At 39.1% G+C, this 16,624-nt stretch overlaps 1 protein-coding gene across 3 annotated transcripts in view; it reads right to left on the reverse strand.

The window, feature by feature from the left end:
• Window positions 1-539: 539 nt before the first annotated feature.
• The window catches only part of TDRP (testis development related protein), a 38,000-nt gene continuing 21,915 nt past the window's right edge, over window positions 540-16,624 (reverse strand). For all 3 annotated transcript variants that reach the window (XM_073336182.2, XM_073336180.2, XM_073336181.2), the window contains 2 exons: window positions 7,089-7,192; window positions 540-3,767 (listed from right to left, as the gene is read on the reverse strand). In XM_073336182.2, coding sequence (XP_073192283.1) covers window positions 3,422-3,767; window positions 7,089-7,192 — 450 coding nt within the window. In that variant the 3' untranslated portion in view covers window positions 540-3,421. The remainder of the gene's footprint in view (window positions 3,768-7,088; window positions 7,193-16,624) is intronic.

Genomic DNA, 16,624 nt, shown 5'->3' on the forward strand with positions numbered 1-16,624 from the left:
GTAGCCAGGAAAAACAGTCAGCAAGAACCAGCAAGCAAAAAACCCAAAACAAAACATACAATAAAACCCACTAAACATCTCTCAAGCCTTTGTTATATATCACAATCCCAACAAAATCAGTAACAAGCAAGGAGGAATCAGCATATTGAGATGTCCTTCCTACGTAAAGATAGCATATTACTAACTTTGAAATCTTCAGAATGCAGTAGGGTACCATTCTGCTCTTGCTTTCACAACAGTTATGGAATTATTAACAAACAAGTGAGTATCAGTCAAGACAAGTCAAATTCTCTCACTACAAGAACAGGCAATGCTTCATAGCTAGGATATCTGCTACTTCTAGGAGAATTCAAACGTGCATCATTATATACACATGTATTTGTTTAGACATATTTATTACTTCTTTGAATAAATTCTAAGATGACTCAAGAACCTGAGAGTTACATACAAACACTAATCACATAGCTTTATGGCAAATCAGATCACATATACAGGCATGAATATGGAACAAAAATTATGGAATGAGGCATTTCAGTTCAAATTGATTCTTTATTAAGATGTGAAAATACTATATTTTTGCAAGTGATGCTAATAAATAAAAATACCCAGAAAAAGAACTTTTATTTACTATTAAGTGACTAGTTACAGCTACGGAGCATCTTACTCCCATTAAGTTCAAGACAACAATCATGCAGATTGGCAATGAAAAAGCAATATAAACAATATTTTATTCATTTTGTGCAATCTTAGTATACAATTTTGATGCTATCTTTCTTCTAAACCAGTTCACATAGGATTGAAATGCAATTTCAAAACAAATTTTAAGGGGCATATTCTACTCCTGTTCCACACATGGAGTTATGTACAGCATAAGTCCATGAATGTATAGTGTAGCTAAACATTTAAAAAGAAAAAAAATCAATCTCTGGATAGATATTTAACAAAAAGTCTATGAACATTACAAAAGAAAATGTCACACCACTGTGTTCTCAAAACAGAAATGTTACCAAAGCAGAACAATAAATTATATTAAATTTAATATTTGTCTTTATAATTAAAGAATTATGTCTGAGGAAACCACTTTTTTAAAAACATTTGTATAGCTAAGGAAGTCAGACTTTACATTTACATATCTCAAGTTCCCATTTAGATACAGCTTTCTTTTATAATAAATTTCTGCCTTGAGACTATATCCTTTATTGGAAATTTAAAAACAAAAAATGAAAATTAACTTCTCAGTTCAGCTGTGCATCACAAATACATCATCAAGGTGAAATACAGGCACTTAGCAGTATAATGTGCAAGGCATAACTTTTACTGGTAACAGTATAAACGGAGCTTCCACTGGAGGAAAAAATGACATCCTTGACTCTTCTCCCCCAGTAAAACATTCAGGGTTCCTAGTAGATTTGCTTCAATCCCTTTATGTTAGCACTAACTGCCAACATGCCACACTTTTGCTCCTGCTCTATAAATGCTTTCCATGAACTGTAGAACAGAGTATCTTTTACAAAAAGTAGCAAGGATTTTCTATACTCATGCCCAGGACAGAAGTTTGTATAAACCTGTTTCTTGCCTAAGGTGAATTTGTATTTTTCCTAATGGAGCCAAATAATAATATTACCTAACTCGTATACAGCATAATATAACTCCAGCCCTCTCTCCCCTATTAATTTTTGAAATAATAAATTTACTAACCAAGAGACCCCGTTTTGCAGCAGCTAACCACTGTTGTTCCTTTATATAATTTTAAAACAGTGTCTCGTAACGTTCTATTTTTAAAAAAGACATGCTTTGACACACTGTTTCCATACAGGCAGATCTATATAGCAGATATTTCACTGATTTCAAATGAATATCCATTTGGATACTGCAAACCAGAAGGACATACATCAGCGTATGTGTTGGGGGGCAAATGTGGCAGCGGAAAGACAGGCACCAGCAGAAACGTTTAAAGAAAATTGCAAGCATCCTTTTGGTTAGCAGAGACTTCTTGTGAAAAATATATATACAGCAAGACATGCTTAGCATATTAACAGTACATTTTAATTTCTTATAAAAGGTTTTGATTTTGTTTGAAATGGGTATTTGAGCTTCCTACTCATGGTAGTCATATTGCTGTAGAATATATAATATAGAAAGAGTTACAAATGACATATGTTATACTCTATCTAATTTGTAACTTCTAATACCAGTTTAACATTCAGGAGAGAAAAATCCTAACATCTGTATTTGATGAAACATTAGGGGGTTTTTTCCCTAAGTGTTAAAGTAGTATTTATACAGTATACATGAAACAAAATGGAAACTGGTTTTAGATCTGATGTTGGACATACTACTAATTATGTCATTAAAATAATGGCATGTTATAAAGAGGCACTTTTAGTGTTTTATATACATCTCACATCTCTAGTGTAAAGTTTCATGCTTTGCCCCTTTTTCACTAAAAATAAAAGTATCAATATAAGATGGAGCCTTATAACAAAAAAGCATTAAAGCTTGTGTGTGTGTGAATGTACTTGCAATTGCTTAGCTATATTGAAAATGCCAAAGGGCATCATCAGATCCTTTCTTACAAAAAATAAACGTAGGACCAAGATTAAACAATTTGAAGGGAACAAGGACCAGCTTTTGTAAAAACAAGAACATTCACCACCTCCATGAGAAGCAATATATCCCTAGATAGAAGGGTAAGGGTTTCAAATATTGAATTCCCTTACATCCAACTGTAATGTTTGCTTTCCTGATGTTTAATAAATATTTATATTTATTCTTAGCATGACAAATTTGTTTTTAAAAACTGCCAACTTTTCACTAAGGACCATTCAGTATAAACTTTGGAAGACTCATTTGGTGTTCTCACATTTCACGTACTGTAACATAGCACATTGTGAAAATGTAGCATCTTGTTTGGACAAACCAGAGAAGCATGTACTCATGCTGAAGATCTGGAAAACGGTGTATCAAATGGAAGCATTGTTGTGGCAAGCTGCAGATCGGCACTGTTACTTAAAGAGACAGAATCAAAAATAAAATCTTGAGTGATCCTTAAGAATCAGAAAACCCAGGACCCCAGGCTCATGGAAGTTCCTACATAAGGCAGTCAAAATTCACAACCTGTATTTTACATTCGCTAAGGAATTATTTTTTTTTTCTTTTTGGTAAAACCAACAACCCAACATACTTCAGAGTCTGAATATGAAATATAGGCACAAAATAGGTTCTCCATCTTTTCAGTGTGGAAAACCTAACTATCCAACAATGTAATAAGAAAATGTGAGAAAAAAATCTCTAACAATTTGAATAAAACAAAGTACTGTATAAAGGTGCAATATTGAGCAGATTTAATTTTGGTTTAAATACACATATAAATCATGGAACTTTTCTATTCTTATTTGTAAAGTATTTCACATTATCCGTGTCATTCTAGTTCTTCCCAGTTATCAGTAAGGTTACCTTTGCTCTGTCTTCTAATACTAACCAGCTTTCCCGCTGATTTGATACTCCACCTGGAACTGTTTCCTGAGCTTGCAAGGTTGGTGTATTTTGTGGAGCCTTTGGTCTCATCTTCCCAGCCTGACCAGGATGGATAGTCACTTACAGTATTGCCTGCATCACAGATAGGGTCTCCAGCAGTAATCTGCGGTGGTTCCCACCCTTCAATCTGATCTGGTTTCCTGCTTTGGATGTTCTGTTTTATTGCCAAACTGTCCCAAAATCCAGATTTCTTTTCTGACTTCACATCTTCTTTTAATTTTAAATTAGTGCTAGAGAATAACAAAAACGTGTTATTTAAACATTGATGTTTCTCCCCATTAAAAACTTCAAACTCTATTTAAAGGACATTTATTCAAGATAGCAAAAGATAAACTTTCCTAAACTGGTTCTGCCAAATCAACTCAGTAGAAAGAAGTCTGGGGATAATTTTCACACACCAAAGAAATACTCTGACACAAAAAAACAAAGGCATCAATATGAGCATTTGAAATATTTTGCACCAAATTCCATTATCTTTATTGATAAGGAATAGGATTCCTTACTCTATGAATGATCACGCTGAAATTAGTGGAATCGCTTGTTAAGTAAGGTGCTACTCAACCTGATACTCTGTACCCCTTTGTACTTAATGCCTTGACTTACCCTTGCACTAAACCAGCGTTTGTATGTTTTTTTTTAAAAGGAGCCAAGTTTTGAGAGAGTTAAATTTTGTTTTCAACCAAGTTCTAAAGACTTTTTAAAGTGTGTTTATAATCATCAATGTGTGCGGAACACATTGCATCCTAAAAATAATATGTTCCAGTTTTCTTTGAGCAGTTCATAAAGAAAAGTTCAATTATCTAAACTACTTTGTTTGACATAACATGTATATGAAGTTATGTAATTTCATTTCTCTAATTAAGCAAAGTGTACAATGGTCATTTATAATACTAATGTAACTGTTACATTTCAGTGAAAATCTTGTCCTACAGAAATAGCAATAAGGTCATGCAGTAATTCTCATATATTAAAATTATGTTTGCACTTTATCCAAAGCTGAGCATGCAGACACATTCACTAAGGTTAAGATGTCAGCCCATGATGGTGACCATGCCATGCTAACATATCCAGGCTTCATTACTGTCAGCTTCAGATAGAGCAGCTCGCCAGACTTCTGGTCCCAAGCAAGGTACAGTGATATGATAATCTAGAACAAGCTAAGTGGGTGAACGCAAGACAAATTAGGTGTTACAATTCAACCAAATCTTATGGTTTATATCTTTTTATTACATTATTTTTGAACTATACTTAACAACATTATAGCATTCAATTAGGTAAATTTACCCCAGTGATAAAAGGAAATAAATTACGAAAATGTTTATCATTTGCCAACCAGCTTTAGTATTCGGTCACTGTAATGCTAAGTTTCATACATCAATTGTCACCCTGCCAGGTTATGTCCAAAAATATTTAATGTGCATTGAAATGCTTTTATAGTTACCGGCTTTCCTGAAAAGATTTATACTATATTGGCCACAACGCATTGCCATAAAAATCACCTTATGAAATCTCTGCTAGCTATATTTCTCTTTCAAAGGAAAGAGGGACCTTTATACAGGGTATCTGAAATATGAATTTAGATTTTCAGCTGTGTATAGGTTAATAAACTTAATATTTGCAGTGTACAGCATTTCAAAATGCAAAATGTCAAGTGTTTATACAAGTAAGTTTGTATATAATTAAATAGTAAAACACAGAAGATCGGGTACTAGTGCTGATATATACATAACCTTTGATGTGCAGTGAGTTATGAAGTGAAGCAGATTCAAAGTTTCCATTACCCACTAATAATGCACAAATGTCTTTATTGCAGTTAAAATACGCCATTGACTATAGTCGGGGAAGAGGGGGTTAAAAAATGAAAACACTGTTTTAATTTCAGTTTGCAACCTCCGAAATAGGGAAATTATTAATACCCCAATTAAACAGAAGTGACTGAATATCAGTACTTTAAGAAATCTTTCCTCTGTTATTAAAACCAAAAATCTGTTTTAGCTATTTTAATCTCAGACTCATGGATTATGGTCAGAAGGGACCATCATGATCATCTACTCTGACCTCCTGCACCTTGCAGGCCACAGAACCTCACCCACCCACTTCTGTAACAGACCCTAACATCTCTGGCTGAGTTACTGAAGTCCTCAAATCATTAATTAAAGATTTCAAGTTACAGACCATCCACCATTTACATTACTTTAAACCTGCAAGTGACCGGTGCCCCATGTTGCAGATGAAGGCAAAACACCCTCAGGGTCTCTGCCAATCTGAGCCAATGGAAAATTCCTTTCCAACCCCAAATCTAATTAGACCCAGCCATAGATTTCCCAGTGATTTCCTCATTTTTCATAGCATGATCACTTCATTTTCTATAAAATAAAAATAAAAAAATCAAGAGCTGTTTACAGCAAAATTAACCTTAAAGTTCAGTTGTACTCTGAAAACTGATTAAAAATGACCATGTTTTTCCATGTTTACCGAGTCTCAATTTCCATATCATATGTGCTCGCTTTACAAGTCAGAAGATATTATGCAACTGGCAATTCTACAAACTCAACCTGAGAATCTAGACTTAAGCTGGGTTCTTTCCTTCTCACATTAGCATTCCATAAGTAACCTGGGATCAAAGTGTCTGTGTAACTGTTGTCTTCAGGTGTAACTTGATTGGCCCTGTCACTGGAACTTAGAAAACAATTATACTAAATGAAGCACAAGAGCGAAAGAAAGTTGGATTCTTTCTAAGCTTGCTCTGGAGTGTTATTAAGAATAAAAATAGTCAAAACATTTTTGTTGCTAAACTGAATCTTTATATGCAAGGAACAGATATGATGGATTAGAAAGTACCACTTTACACAGTCCCTTTTCAGTGTCCAACCACATTATAAGGACTTATTTGAGAGATATATTTGAGAGGGTTTTTGTTTTGTTTTTGTGTTTTTTAAAGAAAAAAGTAATACTGGCTTAAAATTTCAGAGTGCTGCTATTGGTTATCCAGCAATTCACTTGCACCCCCAATCAGTTACTTAATTTTGATTTAAACAGAAAAATCAGTCAAAAGCATTAAAAGAAGCTTTGAACTGATTTTTCCACTACAAAATGAAATTTAGTTGACTCAGAGGAGGAATTACAGGGCAATAGGTATTATACATATAGGCTTGATCACAGTTTAAAGTGCTAAATTATACCTAAGAGGGAAAAAAAATTCAAAAAATTTTAATTACTTTCTACAGTAGCTTCATTCTACAGTAAAAGGCTGTTATTCCAACTATATTTATTGTGGCTGTCCCCCCAGTATGTTCAGGAAATCACCCAGCCTAGTAGAGCAGCCCCTACACATTTTAAGTTCAAAGCTTAAACAAGAGATCAAATTTGAAGAATGCAAATTTAACAGTTTCAAAAATATAAACCATTTAGCTTTCTGCAACTTTCAATAGACTAGTATTTTTTTTCTAAATTGGTTCTTTAGACCCTACCTTTACTAACTCCAGTGATCCTGCAGCTATTATCCTCAGCTTGCTGATTTCCTAATTCATTTGCCACTAAGTTTTACTTACCCTTTTGATTTTGGAGACTTGCATTCTGCTAGCAGTTGTTGTTCATCGTCTTTATTGAACATAGAGGTCACTTCTTTCCAACCCCGAAAACTTGCACTCTGAACCTACACAGGGTAGTAAAAATACCAATGAAAATGCATTACAAACTTACTCCCAGGGCTTGAAAAGCCCACTCCCTTATGGCAAGTATAAATAAATCTTTTCCAGGTAGTTACCATCAGCTTACACAGAATCTCTTTCTCCTCCTTCCCCCCATCTCCCAATCATTCTTCTGAGAGAAAGGCTTTTCTTAAAGACATATCCTGGGCCAGATTCACTGGTCCATTAAAGCTACTTTGCACCTTAAAACCAACTAAGCTGGCCAGTGAGGACAAAAGTAGTGGCTCCTTTGACACCTCTGTGATGGGTTTGGTCATAGAGAACCCCTTGGGACTGTCACTTGATGTGCTGAATTCACCTCTGAGCCCGTTTTCCCTGCCAGCTTGGGACTCCAGAACCCTGCCTCGTTGAGCCAGACACACTAGCCTGCTGCAACACAGACCCAGGGTCTGGGCCACGCCCACAAAGCTGCAGACTGGTGAGCTGTTTTTAGTTAAAGTCTGTCTCCAGCACACAGACACCCAGCTCCCAATGCGATCCAAACCCCAAAAAAATCCGTTTTATTCTGTATAAAACTTATACAGGGTAAATCTGTAAATTGTTCTCCTCTATATCACTGATAGAGAGAGATGCACAGCCCAATCCTTTCCCCGGTACAGTCCTTGTTAGTTCAGCAGACATCTCAGGTGATAAGCAGAGGTTCTCTCATAACTGGAGATGGATTTCATTATCAGGTGACATGGTCACATGTCACTGTAAAACCCCTAGTCTCCATTCTTCCTGGTTGGCCCACACGTACACAGGAAGGCTTTCAAATAACTAAGGACATTTACAACCGATTGTTTCTGGAGCACCCTTAATGGCCTCCATTTAATATGTTTACATCAGTGATATAAGTTTATATCTTAGTCTCCTAACTCCAGATATAGAAATAATGCATGCAAACAAATAGGATGAACACATTAAGTAGATTACAAGCTTTCTAATGACAGCATATAAAGGGTGTTTAACATGAAGCATATTCCAGTTATGTCATATTCATAAGCATATTTCCATAAAGCATATAGAGTGCAATGTCACAACCTCCATTCCGCTTTTCTTTTTCTGGCACAATTGGCATACCTAAGGGGTCTCTACATCTGGGCATTCACAGCTACCAGACCCCTTTCTTGGGGCCTGAGGCTATTTTATGCCAGAAACATAACCCAGCAGTCTCATGGCCTTAGGATTTGGGGAAGGCAAAGACAGTTTAAAGCCACCTGTCAGCCTTTCTCCATCTGTGCTGTGGTCCTGCACAGATACACCAAAGACTGGCTCTGAGCCCTCTGGTTGTGAAGATAATCTTCCAAACATGACCACTGTGTAAAATGATGTCTTCCCAAGTCTGCAGACAGACAGCTCCAGTACGGACAGAACCCTAAGGTTTTCAAGCTACGTGCTGGGCAGCTTATGCTTGAAACAAAGGAAGCACACAGGCCGCATGGCAAAAAGACTATAAAAGGCAGCTGCATCTTCTCCATTTTATCTCCAGTCCTGCTTCTTACCTCTGGAGGAACTTTGCTACATACTGAAGCTCTGAACAAAAGGACTGAATGACCCATTCAAGTTGTGAATGTATTCCAGGGGGACTTTCAAGCCAGCAAACTCACGAATACTGCTAGGAACCTGATATATGGATTTTGAAGTCATTGTTTGTATGTGACTGTTTTACCATTTAACATCTCTCTTTTTGTTCTTTCGTTATAATAAACCTTTAGTTTTAGACACTAAAGGATTGGCTGGCAGCATGGTGTTCTGGCTAAGATCCAGACGTATACTGATCTGGTAATGTGGCTGACCCTTTGAGGTCAGAAGAACATTTTGTATATGTGAGCAGAGTTTTTAAAACAACTTCTCTCTTTACTGGACCTATGTGCTGACTGGGAGCCAGAGAACTGGAATGCAGTAAAGGGGTCTGTGTGGTTTCTTTTTTTGCTTCTTGATAACCAGTGTGGGGAATCAGACGTGGAGTTTGTGACTTGTTGAGGAGAATAACTTCAGTGTTACCCACCAGTCTTGGGAGTATCTGCCCTCCCTTTTGCAACCTGCCCTGACCTTGGCATTTCCAGTGAGGGCTGCCCTAGGCATCCCGAGTCACACAAGGTAGCGAACAAAGTGTCAGAAGAGAGAGAGAGAGAATTATTACAATCGCCTTTTATCTTTTATAATATGATCTAATTATAAATAATTTATTTTTCCTTAGCAAAATGGCAGTCTAACCCATATGAAATCATGCAATCCAACCTAAATTACAAGTGGTTTAAAGAGGAATTGTAGGGATTAAAACAAGAATTTTGCAGATTTAGCTCCAAACTCACTTTTTACCAGTACTATTCCTCAATTCAGAATTGAGATGTGCAGCTGAAACCTCTGCATCCCTAACCTGCCTTGCACTGTTTTGAGAACTCCTCCAGCAATGCTCTAGCATGATAACCCAGAGACCAAAGAACAAAATGTTCCAAAGTTGTAATTTTCCCAGTGAAAGCCTGGTAATCTCTTTTGTGTTTTATTTTCAATTTAAAATATCTAAATTAACTTCACTGAACTTGATACCGATTTGAAGATCTACATTTGGAATAATTAACAGGTCTAGTACTCCAAACCGATAACATGTATAGGTCTGCAGATGCACTTTAGAGAAAGAATGAACAGCCAATCTCGTATCTGTCATGGTGTTATTCAATAAGAATATAATATCCTCTTCAGAGAGCTATGCCTTTTCAACACACAGCAATTTACATGTTCACAAAAAAAAAAGGTGCCTTCAACACAAGCCTGTGCTCTTGGCAGATATATAGCTATGGTAACAGCTCTGTAGTAGAAGTCTTTCAAAAATTATTTACTATACTTCCCATCCCTTAATGGAAACTTCTAAAGCTTATTCAGAATTTCCAAATTTAAAACTTCCAGTTCAATTTATAGAAGGGTTTTAACATCCAAAACAGCATGAATATAACTTTTACTGAAAGTTAAACATGCTGTACATCGTCTGCGACTAGGACCTCTCTCTAGGTCCTCACACCCAGGTTATATCTAAATCTGGCAGATAGAATGGATAGAAATTTCTTATTTGAATATTAAAAATATAGCAGTAGGTATATACTACCAACCACCACACCAGAATGGTGATGGGTGATTGTGAAATGCTCCAGGAGATTAGAGAGGCTATAAAAATTGAAAACTCAGTAATAATGGCAGATTTCAACTACCACCATATTGACTGGATATGGATGCAGGAATAATATTTCTAGACACCATTACTGACTACTTCTTGGAGAAACTGGTCCTGGAACCCACAAAGGGAGAGGCAATTCTTGATTTAGTCCTAAGTGAGGCACAGGATCTGGTTCACGAGGTAAATATAGCTAAACTATTTGGTAATAGCGAGTGTAATATAATTAAATGTAACATCCTTGTGGAGAGGAAAATACCAAAGAAGTCCACCACAGTAGCAATTAACTTCAGAAAGGGGAAACAGAAAAAAATGAGGAAGCAAGTTAAACGGAAATTAAAAGTACAGTCACAAAAGTCAAATGCCTGCAAGCTGCAAGGAAAATTTTTAAAAACATTATAGAGACGCAAATGAAATGTATATCTCCAAATTAAAAAACAATAGTAAGAGGACCATGGCTAAACAACAAAGTAAAAGAAGTGATTAGAGGCAAAAAGGCATCCTTTAAAAATTGGAAGTAAAATCCTACGGAGGAAAATAGAAAGAAGCACACACTCTGGCAAGTAAAGTGTACAAGCATAATTAGGAAGGCCAAAAAAGAATCTGAAGAGCAACTAGCCAAAGATTCAAAAACTAACAGCAAAATATATAAGTGTACATCAGAAGCAGGAGGCCTACCAAATAATCAGTGGGGCCACTGCACATTTGAGATGCAAAAGCAGCTCTCAAGGAAGATAAGGCCATTGCAGAGAACCTAAATGAATTCTTTGCATCAGTATTCACTGCAAAGGGTATGAGAGAAATTCCCACATCTGAGCCATTTCTTTCAGGTGACAAATCTGAGGACCTGTCCCAGATTCAGGTATCAGTAGAGAAGGTTTTGGAACAAATTTATAAATTAAATAGTATTATGTCAGGACCAGATGGGATTCACCCAAGAGTTCTGAGGAAACTCAAATATGCAACTGCAGAACTATTACATGTGGTATGTTACTCATCACTTAAATCAATTTCTCTACCAGATGAATGAAGGATACCAACATGAATGAAGGATACTAACGTGACACCAATATTTTAAAAAGGCTCCAGGGGCAATCCTCGCAATTACAGGCCAGTAAGACTAACTTCAGTCCCAAGCAAATTGGTAGAAACTATAGTAAACTATAAAATTACGAAACACATAGATGAACACAATTTGTTGGGGGAGAAGAGTCAACATGGAAATCATGCCTCACCAATCTACTAGAATTCTTTGAGGGGGTCAACAAACATGTGGACAAGGGTGATCCACTGGATATAGTGTACTTGGACTTTCAGAAAACCTTTAACAAGGTCCCTCACTAAAGGCTCTTAAAACAAACTAAGCAGTCCTGGGATAAGAGGAAAGGTCCTCTCATGGATCAGTAACTGGATAAATGATAGGAAACAAAGGACAGGAATAAATGGTCAGTTGTCAGAATTGAGAGAAGTAAAGAGTGGTGTCCCCCCCAGGGTCTGTTCAATATATTCATAAATGATCTGGAAAAAGGAGTAAACAGCGAGATCTACCCCCAATGAAGATAGAGGTAAGAAACCTTTCTGTACAGGTATTACGGCGGAGAATGGTTTGGAAGAGTCATCTGAGGGAAGGGATCAGAAGAAGACCCCATTGACCAGAAGGCATGAGATGCATTGTCCTAGGGATGGGGGTTCCACCACCACCACTCCCAAGAAGAGGAGACAGGTGGTGGTGGTGGTGAGGGACTCCCTACTAAGGGGGATGGAATCATTCATCCACCATCCAGACCGAGAAACTCGAGAAGCGTGCTGCTTGCCTGGAGCTAGAATTCAGGATGTGACTGAGTGTCTGCAGAGACTGATCAAACCCTCGGACCACTACCCCTTCCTACTTCTCCACATGAGCACCAATGATACTGCCAAGAATGACCTTGAGCAGGTCACTGCAGACTATGTGGCTCTGGGAAGAAGGATAAAGTAGTTTGAGGCGCAAGTCGTGTTCTCATCCATCCTCCCTGTTGAAGGAAAAGGCCCTGGTAGGGGCCATCTAATTGTGGGAGTAAATGTGTGGTTGCACAGGTAGTGTCGGAGAGAGGGCTTTTGATTCTTTGACCATGGGATGTTGTTCTAGGAAGAAGGATTGCTAGGAAGAGATGGGATCCACCTAACAAAGAGAGGGAAGAGCATCTTCACTTGCTTACCTAGTGAGGAGGGCTTTAAACTAGGTTTGCCATGGGATGAAGACCTAAGCCCTGAGGTAAGTGGGGAAGTGGGATACCTGGAGGAAACACAAGGAGGAGGGTGCAACAGAGGAGGCCTCCTGACACATATTGAGAAAGTAGGGCAATCGGCTAGTTATCTTATCTGTACACGAACACAAGAAGTCTGGGAAACAAGAGGAAGAACTGGAAGTCCTGGCACAGTCAAGGAACTATGATGTGATTGGAATAACAGAGACTTCGTGGGATAACTCACATGACTGGAGCAATGCCATAGAAGGGTATAAACTGTTCAGGAAGGACAGGTGAGGGAGAAAAGGTGGAGGAGTTGCACTGTATGTAGGAGAACAGTAAGATTGTTCAGAGCTCCAGTATGAAACTGGAGAAAAGCCTGTTGAGAGTCTTTGGGTTAAGTTTAGAGGCGAGAACAACAACAGTGATGTCGTGGTGGGTGTCTGCTATAGACCACCAAACCAGGAGGAAGAAGTAGACAAGACTTTCTTCGGACAACTAACAGAAGTTTCCAATTCACAGGCCCTGGTTCTCATGGGAGACTTCAATCACCCTGACATCTGCTGGGAGAGCAATACAGTAGTGCACAGACAATCCAGGAAGTTTTTGGAGAGTGTTGGGGACAACTTCCTGGTGCAACTACTGGAGGAACCAACCAGGGGCTGTGCTCCTCTTGATCTGCTGCTCACAAACAAGGAAAAATTAGTAGGGGAAGTAGAAGTGGGTGGCAACCTGGGTTGCAGAGACCATGAGATGGTCAAGTTCAAGATCCTGAGAAAAGGAAGAAAGGAGAGCAGCAGAATACGGACCCTGGACTTCACAAAAGCAGACTTTAACTCCCTCAGGGAACTAATGGGCAGAATCCCTGGGAGGCTAATATGAGGGGGAAAGGAGTCCAGGAGAGCTGCCTGTATTTTAAAGAAGCCTTATTGAGGGCACAGGAACAAACCATCCCGATGTGCAGATGGAAAAGCAAATATGGCAGGAAACCAGCTTGGCTTAACAGAGATATCTTCAGTGAGCTTAAACACAAAAAGGAAGCTTACAAGAAGTGGAAACTTGGACAGATGACTAGAGAGGAGAATAAAAATATTGCTCAAGCATGCAGGGGTGAAATCAAGCAGGCCAAAGCACAATTGGATTTTGCAGCTAGCAAGGCATGTGAAGAGTAACAAAAAGGGTTTCTACACATATGTTGGCAACAAGGTGGTGGTCACGGAAAGTGTGGGACCCTTACTGAATGGGAAAGTCAACCTAGTGACAGATGATGTGGAAAAAGCTGAAGTACTCAAAGCTTTTTTTCCCCTCAGTCTTCACAGACAAGGTCAGCTCCCAGACTGCTGCACTAGGCAGCACAGTATGGGGAGGAGGTGAGCAGCTCTCAGTGGTGAAAGAACAGGTTAAGGACTATTTAGAAAAGTTGGACATGTACAAGTCCATGGGTCCGAATGCAATGCATCCGAAGGTGCTGAGGGAATTGACTGATGCGATTGCAGAGCCATGGACCATTATCTCGTGGCGATCAGGGGAGGTGGCGGATGATTGGGAAAAGGCAAATATAGTGCCCATCTTTTAAAAAGGGAAAAAGGAGAATCTGGGGAACTACAGACCAGTTAGCCTTGCCTCAGTTCCCAGAAAAATCATGGAGCATGTCCTCAAGGAATCGATTTTGAAGCACTTGGAGGAAAGGAAGTTGATCAGGAACAGTCAACATGAATTCACCAAGGGTAAGTCATGCCTGACCAACCTGATTGCCGTCTATGATGAGATAACTGGTTCTGTGGATATGGGGAAAGCAGTGGACATGATATACCTTAACTTTAGCAAGGCTTTCGATATGACTAAGGGGGAGAAGACTGAGGTCTATAAAATCATGAATGGTATGGAGAAAATGAATAAGGAAGAGTTATTTACTCCTCCACATAACACAAGAACCAGTGAACACCCAATGAAATTAACAGGCAGCAGGTTTAAAACAAACAAAACAAAGTACTTTGTCACACAATACACAGTCAACCTGTGGAACTCATTGTCAGAGGATGCTGTGAAGGCCAAAAATATAATTGCGTTAAAAAAGAATTAGGTAAGTTCTTGGAGGATAGGTCCATCAATGGCTATTAGTAGAGATAGTCAGGGATACAACCCTATGGTCTAGGTGTCCCTAGCCTCTAACTGCCAGAAGAGGGAAGTGGATAACAGGGGATGGACTACTCAATGATTGACTGTTCTGTTCATTCCCTTTGAAGCACCAGACATTGATCACTGTTGGAAGACAGAATACTGGGCTAGATGGACCATTGGTCTGACCCAGTATGGACGTTCTTATGTGCTAATCATCTGTAAGATATATCCTTTCCTATGCACAAAACTAAAACTCTCATTCAAGCTCTCACCATTTACATCTCAATTACTGCAACATCTTTCTCTCATCCTTCACACATACAACCTTGCCAGGCTCATGTGCATTCAGAATACTTCTGCAAAGATCATTTCCCGAGCCCATTGCTTTCACCATGTCACCTCTCTCTTTGCCAGAGTCCACTCCCACTCCACCACTCTCTATCACATCAAGCATAAGATGTTTGTTCTCATTTGCAAGACTCTTCCCTACCTACCATCTCTCATTTGTTATATAGAATTCAGCCCTCACCTACAACTGGGCCATGATCTCAGCCTCTATTACCCACTTGTTAAATTTCCTGGAAGCATCTTCGTACTTTCTCCCTTACTGCCCCTCATACTTGGGAGGAGCTCCCGGTTAGGGCTGCCACCTTTCTAATTGCTGGTAACTGGACCCCTGAGCCCTACCCCAAGGCCCCACCCCGCCTCTTCCCCAGACTCCACCCTTCTCACCCTATTCCCTGAAAGCCCCACACATGCTCTGCCTTCCCCGCCAAGGTCTCATCCCTATTGCTCACTCCTCTCTCCCAACGCCACTGAATCATCTCAAGGAGCCTGCCTTCAGGCAAGAGGCAGCCCCTGCTGAGCCGGGGCTGGCATGGGTTAATGACCCCGTACCTCCCTGCCACCCCATGGTAACCAGACTTTTGGTTCGAATGCTATTTAAAACCGAGCACCTGGCAACTCTAAATGGCACCTGGACACAGAAGCCAAAAACTAGACTGTCTGGGTGGCAACCCTATTCCCAGTAAATATCTGCAATACTAACTCATGATTCTCCTTAAAAACCCTCCTCAAAACTCTCCTTTGCCATGATGCCTACAAAAGACTTGACAACAGTTAGGCTGCTGGTGCACTGAGACCACAGCCTATCATGCTCACCAACAGTGTCTTATAGTTTCCTTGTACCTCCCTCCAATAGGAATGTCTGTATCCATCTGTTTCTTTCTTGTCTTTGTAAGCTTTTTGGAGCAGGGAGAGTCTTTTTCTTGTGTGTTTGGGGGGAGGGATAGCTCAGTGGTTTGAGCATGAGCCTGCTAAACCCAGGGTTGCGAGTTCAATCCCTGAGGGGGCCATTTAGAGATCTGGGGCAAAAATTGGGGATTGGTCCTGCTTTGAGCAGGGGGTTGGACTAGATGACCTCCTGAGGTCCCTTTCAACCCTGATATTCTATGAACCTATCAAAATGGGGTCCTGGTCCATCACTAGGGTTCCTAGGTGCTATGATAATACAAATTAATAATAATAGTGTGAGTAAAAGAGGAATCCCTAAAAACCATTAGGATTAAAAAGTTTCATGCGCACACACACACATACACACAAACTTCATTTAATGACAGTTAAATTTGAATCAGGACACATCTCACCAACTCAAAACCTGAAAAGCATGGAAAAAGTTAATGGTAAAGTCTCTTGTGTTCCTTGCCATTTTCACATTGTCTCACTCAGCAAAATTCACATCTCGTTCAGTAAAATTCCCCAACCCTCCAAAAGGCCTTCATTTCCACCTCCAACAGAAACCAAAAAAACAACGTGTACTTAAACTTCCTCAAACTCACACTGTGGCGCAGAACCTTAACAGTGACCTCAAATGCTGT

Source organism: Lepidochelys kempii, chromosome 3 (assembly GCF_965140285.1).
Source record: "Lepidochelys kempii isolate rLepKem1 chromosome 3, rLepKem1.hap1, whole genome shotgun sequence".
NCBI classification, from domain to species: Eukaryota; Metazoa; Chordata; order Testudines; family Cheloniidae; genus Lepidochelys; species Lepidochelys kempii.